A 16,293-nucleotide genomic window follows, 5' to 3' on the forward strand; every position below is an offset into this window, starting at 1 on the left:
CATAGTAGCCCAGCTTACCAGAGAAGTGCAATATGTATAGTGATTCTGCGGTTTTCTTCAACATTTCAAGTGTTAGGAATTAAAAGAAACCCAAAATACTATAATGTTTTTTAAAGTAAACGTACTGTACAGTACAATTGGACTGTGTCACAATCAAGTACAAACCCAGATACAATTGCTATTTTTTATGGTGGATTTTATTTGTTACACTGTTAGTCTGCCTTCACTGTTAGCGTGAGTTTGTGTGGGTCATTAGAGAGTTTATTTAAGAGGATCAAGCTTTCGGTGAGCTTCATACTGGCTAATTTTAATTGTGGTGTTAGGAGCAACTCTTTAGAATAAATGAAATGGGATTCCTTGGTTAACTACGTGCTGGAGAAAATGAGATTCCTTCTAACAGGCCATATCCTGTGTTCCTTACTCAGGCAGATATCCCACTGAAGTCAGGAATTGGCCTAAATTGAATTTCTTGATTTTTTTTTTTTTTTAAAAAGATAACTTTGTTTTTAATTAAGTTATGTACAACTTCATTTTGAATGATAATGCCAACTCGCTGAAGTACAGAAACTGAATGATAAAATAAAGTGCAGTAACATTGGTCTTTTTTTTTTTTTTTCCCTGAAGCAACACCTTTCACTGGTCTGAAATACTGGAGGGGAATTCTTGAGAACCCTTGCTCCACGATGGCTCTTGGTTCCAAAACTGGCCCTTCAGACATTAAAAAAATAAAAAAAAAAGAGATCAAACAACAAACTGCCTTTGTAATCAGCTGGTCATTGGGTGAAATACAGCTGAAGTGTGTTTGTATGTTGCCCATTAGGCTACCAGCGTTTGTTTCTGTTCAGGCTGTATTCCTAAAACATTAGGTAAACAAGCGCAAATCACTTTGAGCTAGAGACCATAAACATTTTGGTCTCTGCTACTTTAGTGGCTGTTGGATCCATACCTTTTAGGGACACTTGGATTGATGAAGTGGAATTCGGCTATTTGCCTTTGTTTCTTGAAGTCTAAAATGTGCTATTTGTAACGTGGACTTGGGGAGTAGAAATAAATCAATGCAACTCGAGCGCTGTGTGGAGTTCTTCACCAGGAACCATTCTGTAGGTAAATAGCAGTTTTTCCACATGCACCACATCATCTGCTAAGAAAGAAACTGTTCTGGAATTTGGGATTTCAGACTATTAATAAAGAAATCTGGCTGGAGCAATTAAAAGTATTTTCCTGCTGCTCAAGAGCCTTTGCAAACTTCACACTGAAATCACCAGTGACCTAAATGTCAGAGATAAAATACTGGGTGCTTTTTGATGGTAACTGAAGGTATCTTAAGGTGTTTCTCTGCTGGGGTGGTGAGGACATTTTTCCCAGCTCTGATTCCAGAGTAAAGGCTGAATGGCAATAAAGTGTAGTCAAAGGAACTGGGCTCAGGGATGATGGTTATAAAAGGAAACACATAGATTGGAGCAACAGGGAACGGAATGTGATGTGAATTCAACAGCTTTGCCACCAACCACGCAGAAAAATAATAAACCATCCTGTTTAATGTGCTTCAATTCAAAGGAGAGAAATGCATGGAAGGGAGGTACCCCACTGGAAGAGAGGTAGCTCAAAGTCTTCACAGATTAGCTGGTTACAGGTGACCAGGAAGTGACAAAGCAAACACAGGCCATCTGTGCTGGGAAGAGTTGAGGAGAACTCTGAAAGGAAGCAAACCCAACTGGATCAGAGAAGTTATTTAACTCAAAGCACCTGATGTGAAAAGTGAGTTATACCCACATAAAGCAGATAGGAAGACACAGAAAGGATTGTCAACTTTGACAGGCTGCAACTGGTTTGAGAAACACCTTGCAAAAAAATGATACAAATTAAATCTACCAAGACTAATCAAAACTAATGAAAATAAAAGAGGTATACAGTGGCTTTCCTAGTAAAAAAATAGTAAAACCCCACAACTCTTCAGCTCAGAAAAGCTAGCAAGAGGTCTAGAAAAATCAGGAGTGGTGTGAAGACTCGAGGTGACAGCTGTTCATGTCTGACAGAAGCAGCAGGAATGTCCCACCCAAGACCATACAAGGCAAGTTGAGTAGCCACAGAAGGAAAGACTTCTCACAAAGCCTTGCTGTCTTCTACTGTAGCCTGCTGTCACTGCTGAGGGGTGGTGGGGAAATTTTACAAATACCCAAGTACACCAAGACAGGCAAAGCCTGAAAGAAGTAAACAAGAATCATCTGGGGATTATGTATTGCCACATAGTTACCCTGGTTTATGCTCTTCCTCTGATGTTTGTTACTAGTTGCTCCCAAACAGAAAATAATGAGCTAGACGGACCTTTGTGTGATAGTTTGGGGAGTTTTTTGGTTGGTTGGTTTTCTTATTTGTGGCTATGTAGTTTTTCCCAGCAAACTTTAATGTAGCTATGAGAGGAAGGATTGGCCACTTACAGCTAGATAGTGAGAATTGCAGAAATTACCTTGTGCAACAAGATAACACCCATAATCATCCTGGCATTTTATTTTCATCTTACTCCCGTTAACTCCTCAGTTAAACTAACCCAGGATTTTGGAAGTGAGTCTAAATTCTGGTTCTTAAGTTGGGGTTTGGTTTTGTTCTTTTTTTTTTTAAATGAGTTGGAAAGAAAATATAGCAATAGAAGTGCTAAAAAGTGAGTGGTACTTTGAAGAAACACGCACTTGTTACTGTTATCACAGCTACACAACGGGTTCTGTAATTACTAGCAAAGAAGAGAGAATGGAAACCCCTGTGAGACACTGTGTCAGGGCAGCGCAGCTAACACGCCTGTTCTCCTCTAGAAACAAATCACTGCAGAGAGGCTGCGGGACTTGCTAGAAATGTAGCTACTCTTCCTTTGATCTCTCAACAGGGTGTTATTTTTTAGGTTCTCTTCTCAGCATGAGTACTGCACTGTCAGAATGGAGGAGCCCTTAGGTAAGTGTCTGTTGCCTGCAATACCCATTGGAACACAACCAGAAATGAAAATTTCTTTTTCCAGAGAGTTCCTGTAGAGTCTTGGAACTTCTGTGTAATGGTTTAAATCTTCTAGAGGCCAAAGCAATTTACTTTTGCTAGTTTCCCTGAACTAATAGCATTAAAAACGAAACAAAAAGCCTTAAAATTATGGCTATGCAAATTCATAGGTGGGGAGGAGATGTGTTGGTTTGTTTTTGAAACTTTTAAGACATGCAAATTGATGTACACAAGGGAGTTTAGTAACTTCCTTGGACACCTCAAATATTTCAGCCTGAAATGATTACATCTCTGCAGTGATAATTTCAGATATGGGCAAGTTCTCACTTGATACTGAGCCGCTGAGGGAACAGAAGTTGTTGACTGAACTCTATAGCATGTTGTGCTCAGATCTGCACATAAAAAAGGATACACCTTGAAAATAATGAATCACACAACATTCTGAACAGTGAGTATTCTAGCATTGGGACAGTTTCCCTTTCTATTTTTTGACCAGTAGTGAAGTTTTGGGCTTACAATCATGTTGTTGTTTGTACTCTACTTGTACTCTTTGATAACACAGCAATTATTTTCAAACTCCAGGTACACATGAAATATGATAAATCTGTGATTAGGGCAGTTAGCCCAATTCCATTAAAATATCTGCAGTTTAACTATTCCAAACAAACCACCCAACAGAGTTATTTGGGAAAGGATGATTTTATTTATCATATCATCATTAGTTTCAGCAGTCATAAACTGCATCATACAAAAATCTTAGTAAGCCTAATAAGCACTTAGGTTCTCTTCACATACTTTCACCAAGAAAACATAGCCCATAATAAAGGCTGAAAAAAAGTGAATGTCCTCTCTTCATAGCATAGCCTTCAGATATAATTTAAAACAAGCAGTTGATATGAATAGATACTTGAAGGTGAATGAATGCTCATTGACAGGAGAAAACAGGCGCAGGCTGTACTCTGGAAGTGGAATGCACATAGTTTGAATGCTAAAACCTACAAACCATCCTGAAGCCTTGATGGGCCAAGGGTCAGGGTAGGCATCTTCATTTTTTCTCTGGAAGTTCATGTTTTATCCAATCCTCAAAGCCACCAGCATATTGCTGAACCCTGGAAATACGCAGAAGAAACAACATTAAGATGGACTCTTCTTGATAAAGATAATCTAAGAGAACTTGGGGGAAAAAAAAAAAAAAAAACAGACAAAAAAACCCATAGAGAACTTCTCTGCAAACAAATACACTTGTACCTAGCTTCAGTGAGCCAGACAGCCATTCCTTGTATTTTAGTACTGCCTGCAGCTGTTCTGTAACTCTTTCTTCCAAATGACACAATGCTGGAGATCAAACATCAAGCAGGTAGTAACAGCCAGGTCAATTAAACAGTTTGGTGGTGGGGTTTTGGTTTTGGGTTTTTTTTTTAATAAAAAAGAACAATCACTGCAGTGAGAGATGTACATGTTCTTACATCTACTACAGATGTCATCAAATAAATGCCATGCACTGGTCTTGCAAACCTGCATGCTCTGTAGACCTGACATAAGCCTGCAGAGAGCTAAATTCTGAAAACAGAAAGCCACCGTACAAAACTATACTGACTCCTTCCATTAGGCAGCATGAAAAGCAAGTAATGAAGATTTTGCACTTACTAATATTATAACTTTATAAACCAAGAATGCAGTTCTGTGCTTTTGACTAGAATTAGCAGGGATATTTCAGTTGATAAATGTCAGTTCAGTGAAAACATGATCAAACAACCAATTTTTAACGTGCTACCTGCAGTCTTCAAGCCAGTGAGGCACTTTCTGACATAGGTGTAATTCTGCCAACCAAATGCTGTTTTTCCTTTCACTCTTTCAATCTCATTGTCTTTTTGGCTATTGCCTTCACTGTTTTACTCTTGACAAACAATCCAATGCTTTACTGAAAGCAAAGGCGTACTTTGTCACCAATGAACTGCACAGAACTGCAATTTAACAAAGGGTGTGGTTTCATGATCTATTTAGTCTAATTTGAGATTGTACTTCAACCAAAGCAAGCAGTTCTCTACCTTTCCAACCATCCTGCATCTCAGGACTAGTGCTTACAAAGCTCTATGAGGAAGTAAAGTCTCAAAAGTCTCAGTGAGGCAACCCTAGGAGGTAGAAGGCCACTTCAGCAGGAACATGGTTTTGCAGCAGTCTGTGACACATGCACAGAGCTGCTGAGGCATGGTCTCACAGGGTGGTACACATTGCTTTGCTGGCACACCCAACAATGTCTTTCGAAGTTCAGTAGAGACAAGAGGAGACATTCTGTTCATATTCCAAATTTATATTTCTACTGTTACCCAGAAGCAGATGAATATTTCTGCTTTGTGGGGAGAGGCTTCACTAATCCCATCCCTATCTACATACACAAGTCATACCTGTTGAAACCCAAGGATGTTGCAAAACCAATTGCCTTTTTACTTCTTGTTCCTGACAAACAGGAGAAAACCACAGGGTCTGACTTGGATGGCATCTTTTGATTGTACTGCTCCTTGAACTTTTCTGGGTCCATTTGTAGAGCTTCCACTAATTCACCCACTGGGACATACAGGCAAGAAAAAAAAAGAAAAGAAGTCTAATTCAGTCTCCATCCACAGACAGGCATACACTCTAAGGCTTCCAATTCCTCTGGAGGAAAAGTTTAGCCTCACAACATACCAGCAGTGGTCTAGCCCTCCTCCTCTGCTATCACCACCACTTGCCCACACCCTAACGAAGGAAACGGGGACACCCAATACCTCCACGTAGCAGTAGAGAATAACTTACACGGTATGTTGACGGACTCAGGGATTTTTCCAAATTTGTCAATCTCCGACCTTTCCCGCACATCTATGTGGAGGACGTTGGTCTTCTTCAACTCTTTTAGCTCTTGGTAGGAAAGGCTCGGTACCCCGCCGGCACAGAAGCTGCGGCTGGCGGTAGCCGCCACCCCGGCACCTGAGGAGAGAGGCGCAACCCGTGAGCCCGGAGCACAGCCCCCGCTCTCCCGGGAGAGGCCAGCGTCCCCAAGAACGTTTAACAGATTCACAGCCAGTCCCCAGCCCACCCCGGGCGCCGGCAAGCCTCACTCCGCCGCCCGCTTTCAGAGACCCAGCCACCGCTTCGCCCCACACGTTCGCGCCTCACCGGGCGCCGCCATCCGCCACCAGCCGTCGCTCGCCGCCCGCAGGGCCCGCACCGCCTGCCACCAGCCCCTAACCTCCATCGGCCCGCCTCCGAAGATGGCGGCCGCCCGCGGGGGAGGAGACGGCTCCCGGGCGGCAACGCCTTCTCCTCAGGGGCGGAAGCCACTTCGCCTGGGCAGGGTACAATTGAAGCTTAAAGTACCAAGGGCCGTGAGATTGAACGTGGATAAGAAATTCTGCTGCCAAAGCCACTTAAAAGTAATCCCAACACCCCCCTTTTTCCCCCGTGTTACACCTGAGGAGAAAAGGTAATTTTAGCACCAGCCCGCACCGCTTTCAGCCTCGCCACTGTCCCCTTGGAGCAACAGGAACCACGGTCCAAGGGTAACAACCATCTCCCTGGTTTCCATAAGTTTGGTTTTGAAAGCTGTCAGTCTTCCAGCCCCAAGGCCTGAAGGCTGAGATGTGTTTTAAGTGGAGAAATTAAGGTGCTTCCATTCAGTGCCTTTCAAATCTACTCCATATTTACTACATACCTTTGTAGACATACGATGTACCAGCAGTTCCAGGCTTTAAAGGCAGACATGCTGGATCTTCTTTCTTTATAAGAGGCATTTTGAGCGGTATGTTGTTGAATCTTTCTCAGTGAGAGTTTGCCTTCTCAAAATGAAAACAAAATATTTCTTGGTACTGTAAAGTGTGACAAATCGATCCTGGCACATGTAACTGGTTCACTAGCTGCCCTTCTGCCAGCCTCTCCATATGGCCTCCTTGACAGGCATTTGCAAATTGTCTCTTTGAAGCAGTAATCTATATATGAGTCGAAGCTTTATGCATTTTCCATTTTCAACAAGGTATGGGTAGAAGATACTACTTCTAGAAATTATCTTCTGAAGTATACTTTACTGTATATTTTATCTGTAGTAAAATAATGACCACAGTTACTCACCATTTATTGCATATATAAGGTCCATAAAGGGCATGATGTGCTGTGTCAGGATACTTGTATGAAATGCATACTCACATCAAGCTGTATTTTTGTAAATTAATTTATGGTTTTAACTTGATCCTAGAACATAAATATATAGAGACAGGGAATACACTAGCTTGCTTGCAGAAATAGGAATGAACCACTTGTGAAAGGCTGAGAGTTTGAAGTCATAATGAGATCAAGCTAGGCAAACTCCCCTGATCAGTGACAGGGTGGGAAGTAGTACACTGATTTCTCCTCTCGCATTCGCAGCACTGTCATCCAGCACTCACCCAACCCTTCCTCTGCAGCTTTCTTCATTTCACCTCTTGGCACCCTCTCTCTCCATTTCACCTTTTCTTCATTTCACTCTTCATTTCCACAGAGCCTCCTACACTTGTCCTCAGTGGTGTCATTCCCAACTGATTACTCTTGCACATTCTTATCTTCATCTTCTCATTTGACTGAAGCCTTTGTTGACTGAAGAAATGCTTCACAGACCTAGGCTTTCAGCAAGCCTTACTGACTTTTTTTGTTTTGTTACTTCATCTTTTTTCTATCTCCCCCCAACTTTTCAGCCTTCACCACGCTTTACTACTTGCTTTTGGCCTTCCCTCTCTGTTTTCTGTTTTCTTTTTTTCATGCTCTTCATTTTTCTTTCTCCTTTACTCTTGACCCTTCATTTTCTCTCATTTCCAAACCTCAGGCATGATTCAGCCACAACACTGGCTTTCTTTGCTTTTGCATTGTTGAGTGCTCCTGCAGGAAAGATGGGGACCTTGGTGATCTCTGTGGCAAATCTGTTTTCCTAACATGCAACTCTTAATTTATATCCCATTTTACCCAGCACGATGGGAACCTATGCATACAGCATGCTGTCTGAACTCTGCACAGAATTCAAACCATTTCCTAAGGGAAACACTTCCTCACCTCATCTTTTCCACTTCCTATGCTTGCCTTCCCCTCCTGGCCAATGTCCTGATGTTCTACCTCTTCCAAGTATCTCTGCTCTCCTCTCCCATGTTAGATGAATGTATTCTCCTTCATATGACACTATCCCCCATCACACACGTTTGCTTCTCTTTCTCTTTAATCTTTTGCTCTAGTTACTGCTCCTGCACTGCAAGACTTGTCTCCTCTGTGGAAGAGGAAGAACCTACTTCTCAGTGCAATTATTTCTCCCTTTCACATACAGACTCCACAAACCTAACTCCCGCTATATGGCCTGCACTCTGCCCGCAGATCTTTATGCTCAGTTGTCACCACTGTCACTTCAGTGCCTGAACAATTCCTCCTACTTAAATCAAGTCCTGTTTGATCTGTTGACCTCTTTAAACGATACTCTTCTTGACATCATGTCTTTCCTTGGTCCAATGACTTCTACAAGCTTCTCCAACCATTCTTTCAGCCTGTTTCTCAGCAGATCCACTACGAGGTGGCTACCTTGAAAATCTACGCAGGGCCCAGCCCCCTCTCCATAACCTCTGGCTACGACTCCACACCCTTGTGCACAGGCATACCCGCCAGTCTGCTCTCCACCGGTACGAACCCAGCACAGGATCGCGGGATTTTCCAGCAAGACTCTCCTAATTTCAAATGCGAGGGGAATCCCATCATGTCTCCCCTTCCTTTGCATCCCTTTCCTTTCTCTGCCTTGAGTTTCTAAGGTGCCCCGCTGCCAGACCCGCCGCTACCTGTTGCCTCTCGGAGGGCCCAGCGGGCAGCCCTTGCTCCCCCACCGCCCTTCCTACCCGGGGACGGACGCGCTTTGCCCTCGAACCGGCATCGCCGCCCGATCCCGCCCGCACCCCAGGCTACCTGCCCCCGGCCGAGCTTGTACGGCGCCGGGAGCAGCCCGTCGGCCGCCCCAGGAACCCACGGGGAAGACGTCCCGGCTGCCGCTGGGGCGGGGAGCGGCGCGGCGAGGCCGGGGGCGGGCCGCGCCGGGCGGAGCGGAGCGGCCCTGGCTGAGGCCCAGCTTCCTCCGTCGCTTCCTGCCGCCGCGCCTGCTTGCCAGCCGCCCGCCGCTCCGTGAGTGCGGGGCGCTCAGGGCGGGGAGGGGGGAGCGGGGGGGAGTCAGCCGTCCCAGCTCGGAGCACGCCGTATCCACGGCGGGCTTCTCCTGCGAAGCCGGCGGGGCCGCGAGCCTCAGCACTGACCCGCGGTGTCCGCTGCTGGACGGCCACGCCGGGCCGATCCGCCCCGCCATGGCGGCGGCCGGGCCCGCGGCCTGCGGAGCCGCGTCCTGGGGAGCGTCGCGCAGGTGCAGCCGGGCGGAGCGCGGGGAGGAGGGCGACGGTTGTACCGGTCTGGGGGCGGACGGGGGCGGACGGGTACACTGCCCCGCCGTGGCTCCGGGCTGCTGCTCGGGGCGCCCGGGGCTGCCCTGCCCGGCGCTTCTCCCGCCGTGTTCGGAACTGCTGGCCGAATAGGGCACGGTTTGGGGTTAGCCGGAGACAAGCTGCTGCCGCCGCCGCCCGTCCACTGCCGGTCTAGAATCGATTAACCCTACCGTGACGCGGTAGTAGCAGCAGCACCGGGCCGCCTCCGTGACCAGCAGTAAGTTTCTTGGTCTGCTAAATTAAGAGAGAGTTGGTAGCATCGCCTTTGGTCGGCTATAAACATAAGCTCCGTTCACTTTGCATTAAGCGAGTCAGCGAGCGGCTGCGCGTACAGAATGCCCTCGCCGTTCCGTGCCGTGAAGCCGGCGCGATTGTTTCTGCCCCGCTCTGACAGCGCGGCATATGCCGGCCTGGTGATGCCGCCGCCGGCCTGCTGCCATTGCTGCCTGGCCGCGCCAACCCGGGCTGCGGGCTCCCCACGCCAAGTGTTGTGGCAGGCGGCGCGTGTGGCCGCAGCGCTGGTGCTCCCGTAGCCGAAGTTTAGTGTTCAGCAAAGGCAGGCTGGTACGTGCCAGCTGATGAAGTGACAGCCTGGTGACGAGCTGCTGGGTTAATGGAAGATGGGGTAGTTTTAGACAGGGAGCTGCAACTGTGTGCGTTGTATTTGAGTGAATTGTTTGACGCTCTGATTCCTGGACTCTTTGTTTTAGAACTTCATTTGGCCTGTTGTTGTTGGTGCCCTTTACTTTAGGACTTCAGCTTGCTCTTTCTGTAGATATGTTACTACTCACAGGGTTAAACAGGATCTGCACGATGGCATATTAAACACAGACACAGTAGAATAAAGTAAGATGTCAAGAATGAAGAAGCAGATGGCAATAACTCCAGGTGTAGCACCGTATCCTTCTTGCACATCATCTTTAGCTACAAGCATTTCCCAATTCCCTTAAATACCCCCCTCATACAAATGTATAAAGGAGAGCTGTGTTTAAAGGCATCTACCTGGTCTCGTTCCCTAGCTTTTTAAACAGTGGCGTGAGCACCTGCCAGATTGATAGCAAAATATGCCTTTGTGAAACTGCTCTGCAATTTACTGCGGTTGTAAATATTTTGTCAGATTTCTTCCCTGAAATATTGAAGAACTGGTGCTCTGTGGTTTTGTTTCTGTGGGATCTGCAGAAATGCAGTTAGGATCTCACCGATTCTGCTGTGAGCATCAGTCGTAGATCAAGGACGAGTTGTTCCACTTCAGACGTGTCATCAAAACCAACTGGGGCAGTTTGTGTGGAGAAAGAAAATAGAATTAATTTTTTTTGTTCTTGGTGGCAAGACTTTGACTTTCAGAGTTTAAACTAGTTTTCTGTAGTCCTTTATGGGTTTGTCTGTTTCACCCCCATTAATTGGCTAACCCCTGCAACACCCTTCCAGAGTAGATTGGAAGTTACGCACAGCCCTTGTCTTCCTTTATCTGCTCTGACCCAGCCCTTTGGGCAGGGGTACAGCGTGAGTCTCTGCTTAATGTATTATCTTGTGTGGGCTTCAGCCTGCTATCTCACATGATGTGCTGCAACCACAGTTCTTTTTTTGGGTTTGTGGGTTTTTTTTGACTTCACGGAATTAGTATTTCTCTGAAGTTCATCATGTTGCCCTTGCGTTCTGGTATGACATCTTGGACCACTTTTTCTTCAGTTTTTGTCTGCATGGTCATCCCACTGAGATACTTTGAGTTATTTTCCAGCTGTTTCAGTTGTAATGCACTCACATTTTCTGTGGTGATGGCACTGTTAACATCAGTGTTCATATCACATGAGTACCTAGTGAGTCAGCTCTGTCATCTGACTTTTCACACGAGAAGTTTTCACTTGCCATCCAAGATCATTAGTTATAAGCCATGGCTCTTTTTCTAGTACTTCCAAGGTTTGCTTTGTGAAGCATGAATTTGTAGGGAAGTCCATCTTAGACCATAAATGCATCTACCCAAATATTTTTCCTTCTTGGGGTGTTCATATGTAAAAAAAATACATTTAAAGTGGGGTAGGGACCATATGCAGAAGTTTCAATTTGCTTTATGAGATTGGATATTGACCGGTATCCCTGAAACTTTCCATGAGATCTTTGCTACAAGATACTAGCAAAAATATGTCATTAAAATACTACTCCTTTTACTCACTCAATCCTTTAATTTACTTTAGCCATGAACAGGGTCTTTTCATTCTTCTTTCTGGACACATCTAGTTTCTGTTAAACCTTGGAAGTAGTTTTTCTGTGGCAAGTGGGTTTCAGGAGGAAATCTGAGAGGGTTTGTGCAGGATGCAAACAGGAACGTTGACAGACCATGTTTAGCATGGGTGGCTGGATAAAGAAGTTTGTTAAAAGTGAGAAGTGCTAGGGGATTTTTATTGTTACTTGGACAGTTGTATCTAGAGGTCCAAAGGCTCCATCTCCGTCCCTGTGCGAAAAGTACATCAGTGTCTCACTCTTTTAGGACTGTAATACCATGTCAGGATCGGCGTTTGAGCTTCAGTGACGGTGTAGGATGTGTGATGTGCCTTTGGGCTAGGAAATCGTGGAGATGACACTTTCAGAATTTCAGATGACATTTTCCAGGGGAAGAAGTGTTGCTGCCACTACCAGTCAGCAGTTCTGGTCCTTTTACTGCTTTAGCAGGCAGCGGGGGCTTGTTTGCTGCGAAGGTTTTGGTGGCTGTCAGAGCACTGAGCCTTGTGGCCTGCTGATGGGTGACACTGCCCGGTTGCTAACCCTGATGGATGCGGTTCTTGCTCTGATTGGGTGACATTTGATCTAGTGGCAAGCAAGCCAAAATGCCACAGGTAATGCTTGGAACCAGACGTCTAAAATAGATCAACTTGCAGCTTACATCAAAACATGAGGCAATTCTGCAGAGGATCTGGCATTACTGACCCGCTCAGGGCTCTTCTTTCTGTACTCTTGAGAGTTATGTGGAAGCTCATAAAGACCCTTCACAGATGTGCTGTGGAGCATTTTGGCCTCTGGACTTTAGGTGTGCATCTGTGCTGTTCCTTAGCATCCAGCTTTGGTGGCAGGCTGCTGCTGACAGCTGGGTGCTCCTGTTAAGTTAAGTCAAAGTGCTAATTTTTCACTACATTCAGTGCCTGCTCTGCCTTTTCAGTGTGATGTGGGGTGGTTTGTTTTTTGTTTTTTTTTTTTTTTTTTTTTGCATTAGCAGCATAAAATGGTATTATTTTAACTTTAAAGTTTGACTGCTGGTGCTGAGAGAGCTGGAATTTGAATACCTCAGATGAATTGAGGGAATGAGGTAAATGGTTTTGCCCTGGCTTCTTTGAATTCAGGTGCTCACCAATGAAATAATTGCCAACACTGGTTTCACAGCTGATGGCTGGTCCTACTGGGAAGGTCTTAACTTGTATCCAAAATAGTACCTGGAGATTATCTGGAGACTCATTTGGCTGTATTTTGTAGGGTAGGCATGCTTAGATGATGTGGTGGTTATATTTTTTTTTTAATCTTCTTGTTTGCATTCTAGTAATGCAAGTGCAATGCTCCTAGTTAGTCAGGAGTCAGGAAAAATGTGATAGTATTACACAGGTAGGAGCAGTAATGTGCCGCTTGCTTGAGAGAGCTGGCACCCTAATTATAAGAGGAGGGAAGAAGTGGATCCTGGAAGATGGAAGAAGTGATATGGTAGTAGTCAGGAGGGCAGGTTACTTCTCTAACACACTGATGATCTGGTTCAAGTTTCTTCTAAGCTTCATAGTGAAGGTGCAAGCATGGGGAAACTCACTAAGGTGGCACATCTCAAAATTTAACAAGTGAGCTGTGGACATTGCAGGAGGAGAGATCCAACCTCTGAGTAAGGAGTGCAAGATAGTAAGATGGGAATAGGTTTGGGGGAGTCTAGACAGTGAAGAAATAGGTTTTTTTCTCTGCCTGTCTTCCATAAAGATGCTGTGAAGAGGAGCAACCTGTTTGGTTTTGGTTTATTTTCGCAGAAGAAAAGCAAATCCTAGTTCATGCTAGCCTTGTAGCTTATATTGCTCCCAGCTCCACTGAGCTCTAGTAATATATGAAACTTCAAAAAATAACATTTATTTTAGGAACTACATCCAGCTCTTTTTTTAGTTTTTAACGACATACTTTATGAAGAGTGTGCATTTCTAAACATAGAAATGTTAATGCTGTTAAATATAGACTATTTCAGGCACATCTTACATTTAGAATAGTCTAGGCATGCCTTGGATTTAACTTAACAAATTTGCAACACTGATTTTTGGCACTTTGTCAGATTTGAAGCTTTTAAAATTAGGTAGGCAGATCATTCTGCTGCTTTTGAACTGGTTTGATTTTTCTAGAAAGGTGGAAGCGAGCAGTTGTGGTGAAGGAGCTTTTGATCTTAATCAGCTTTTTGTAGGCAGGCTGCTATTAGGAGTCTTTTAAGAAGTGAAAGGTAAATGGAGAATAGCAAGTGATGATGTTTACACTTCAAACTCTTGTACACTGAGCTCAAAGAATCAGAATGCATTTTGCAGGAGCTAGTTCTTAGTTTTGTATGAAATGATTGTTTAAAAGGAAGAGATTTAGCTCTATTTTTAGGGTTGGTTTTTTTTTTTTCCCATGAAGCTGCACAATTTTTACTTGAGATTTTTTTTACTGTGTGCCAGATAGAGATCCCATTGGAGCTCACATGCCCTCTGAACTCAGCTTTTTCTACTGCAAAAATAATTTTTGAAAAAATTCTCGGATTCATTAGTCAAATATAATTTGCACTGGGTCTTGATTTTGTGCATGTAACATGAAAAACTTAGCATATTTCTTTTCCACCACAAAAAGAAACTTCCTAGCAAAGAGAGAGAGAGAGAGATTGAGAGAGGACTTTCTGCATGTGCGTTCAGAGGCAGAGTCTGTCTCCTTTAGGGCACTAGGCAGTTGATGGCTGTAGCTGCAAATTACTCACTGGATGTATTAAAAAAACAGGAGAAGGGGTTTGGAAAGAGACCAATCATGGGAAAATTGCCAAGGTTTTTAATCTTCACTGTATCAAGTTCATTTTGTGTAAATTGTTATTTTCTTCTCTGCCTGCTTATCCTCAATGGCTTGTGCCTACGGTCAACAGAAACCTAGAAAATTTCCCTCTTGCTTTTCTTAGCTGTATTTTATCTTTTCTTGGGTCTGTGCTTGTTCAGGGTTTTCCTTCCAATAAATTGTCCATCTTTTATTTCCCATAAGCTGAAATATTTCTGAGAAGTAATTTCTGAAGCACTTTAGGTTTGTTCCTTGTTTATCTCAAATATAATAATAAGATTCCTCGCATAAACATTTTGATTTTGAAATGCTGACTGTGTTTTAAATTGTTAAAGGAAATCTTCTACTTGTAACATTTCCTGTCCTCAAATATACTGGAAAAGGGCAGAGAGTACTGCATATATACTGTGCTACTTGCATCATAAATGCTTTCTGAGTGGCTCATTGCTCTTACCCTTTCATCACCCCTATATGCTTTTCAAAATCAGGCAGAAACCCGTGCTGGCTAGGTCCTTGATACTCTGGCTTTTCCAAGAGCTCACAGGTCAGTAAACATTGTCTGATGGATGCCTGTCTGTCTGTGTGTTCATGAAGACTGATTAATCTAATGGTCCATGTTATCTTTTGTTCTGCCTGCTCTTACTGAAAGAAGACTGAAAAGTCTCTGGGTTGCTGGGTGGGTTCCCAAACCTGTAGTGTGAATGGCAGCTTTTTATGCCAGCCAGTGTTCTTTTCTAATGCCACTTGATTATGTTTGGCTTGAAATGCCACATTTTCAGTTGTTGCAGCTGGCGCTCTTGCCTTTTCCACATGTCCTGAAGAAGCCTGGAGAGTAGAACCTGGAGAGGAGAACAGCGGTAGGCTGTGCGTGCCCTGCTCCGGGTCATATCACCTGGCCTATGGGCCACAGGATGTCACAGGTGGTAAAGACTGACTTGTATTTCAGCTGGTTGAGCCTGTAATTATTCTTTCATGAAATTATATGAGCTCTCAAAGTGTACTGATATGGACATGACTTTCATTTGGGTGAAATCTGTGGTTTGGACAGTCTTACATAATCTGTCCAAAGAGATAAAAATTGTTGTGCTGAAATGAGCTCATAGATCATTTATGTCAATGTTGGATAACGTAAACACAACTATGTTCCTTTAGGGAGGGGAATTTTGCTGTCTTTGGTATTGACTCTTTACATATTTAGTGTAAAATCATGGGGTTTCTAACAGCAGCTGTATCAGCCTTGCCGTTTGCCAAATGTCTTGATGAATCTTGTGCTCAGTTAAGTGGCACTGTGACAAGTGGTGATGGGTAGTTTCCCATGAAGCTTGGATATGTATGATAAGGTGCCAAGGCAGAAATACACAGTTGAAGTTGTTTGGGTCTGAAGCACCTTTTCATGTTCTAGTGGTGCATGGCTGTTGATGTACATTAGGCATGCTAACATTTGTTGAATATAAATAGTCAAGAGCTGCAATATTCAGATCTTCCTTGCTGTATGAACATGAATTGTCAGCCTACAAAATCAGCAAAGCTGAATTCAGCGGCATTGTTCACTCTGTAAACCCTTAGGTGCAGGAAATTCTGAAATCTATAATTTAAGAACATCATGGTATTTGATAAAGTATAAACTGGTTGCTTGCTTCATCAGATACCAGTGATGGTAGAGCTCTAGTATTGATATTGATGACTGGTCAGCTGTTTGGTTTAATGAATAAAAGGGAGAGTATTGAATTCAGTCTACAAGTGCGGTGGGTTGATCCTGACTGGAGGCCAGGTACCCACTGAAGCTGCTCTGTCACTCCCCTTCCCAGCCAGACAGGAGACAGAA

General features: G+C 44.1%; 1 protein-coding gene across 2 annotated transcripts; it reads right to left on the reverse strand.

Annotated features, from left to right (window-relative positions):
* Positions 1-3,728: 3,728 nt before the first annotated feature.
* Positions 3,729-6,856, reverse strand: TSTD1 (thiosulfate sulfurtransferase like domain containing 1; the record flags this gene model as incomplete). 2 transcript variants are annotated; one of them, XM_084261570.1, is made up of 4 exons in its annotated part: positions 3,729-4,091; positions 5,388-5,547; positions 5,776-5,946; positions 6,671-6,856. In XM_084261570.1, the coding sequence occupies 4 exons, from the start codon at positions 6,747-6,749 to the stop codon at positions 4,028-4,030; spliced, it is 474 nt and encodes a 157-aa protein (XP_084117696.1). In that variant the 3' UTR covers positions 3,729-4,027. The 2 variants fall into 2 exon arrangements, with proteins under 2 accessions (XP_084117696.1, XP_084117695.1); XM_084261569.1 differs by lacking the exon at positions 6,671-6,856 and adding an exon at positions 6,136-6,214.
* Positions 6,857-16,293: the final 9,437 nt, after the last annotated feature.

This window comes from Gallinula chloropus (assembly GCF_964237585.1).
Source record: "Gallinula chloropus genome assembly, chromosome: 3".
NCBI lineage: Eukaryota > Metazoa > Chordata > Aves > Gruiformes > Rallidae > Gallinula > Gallinula chloropus.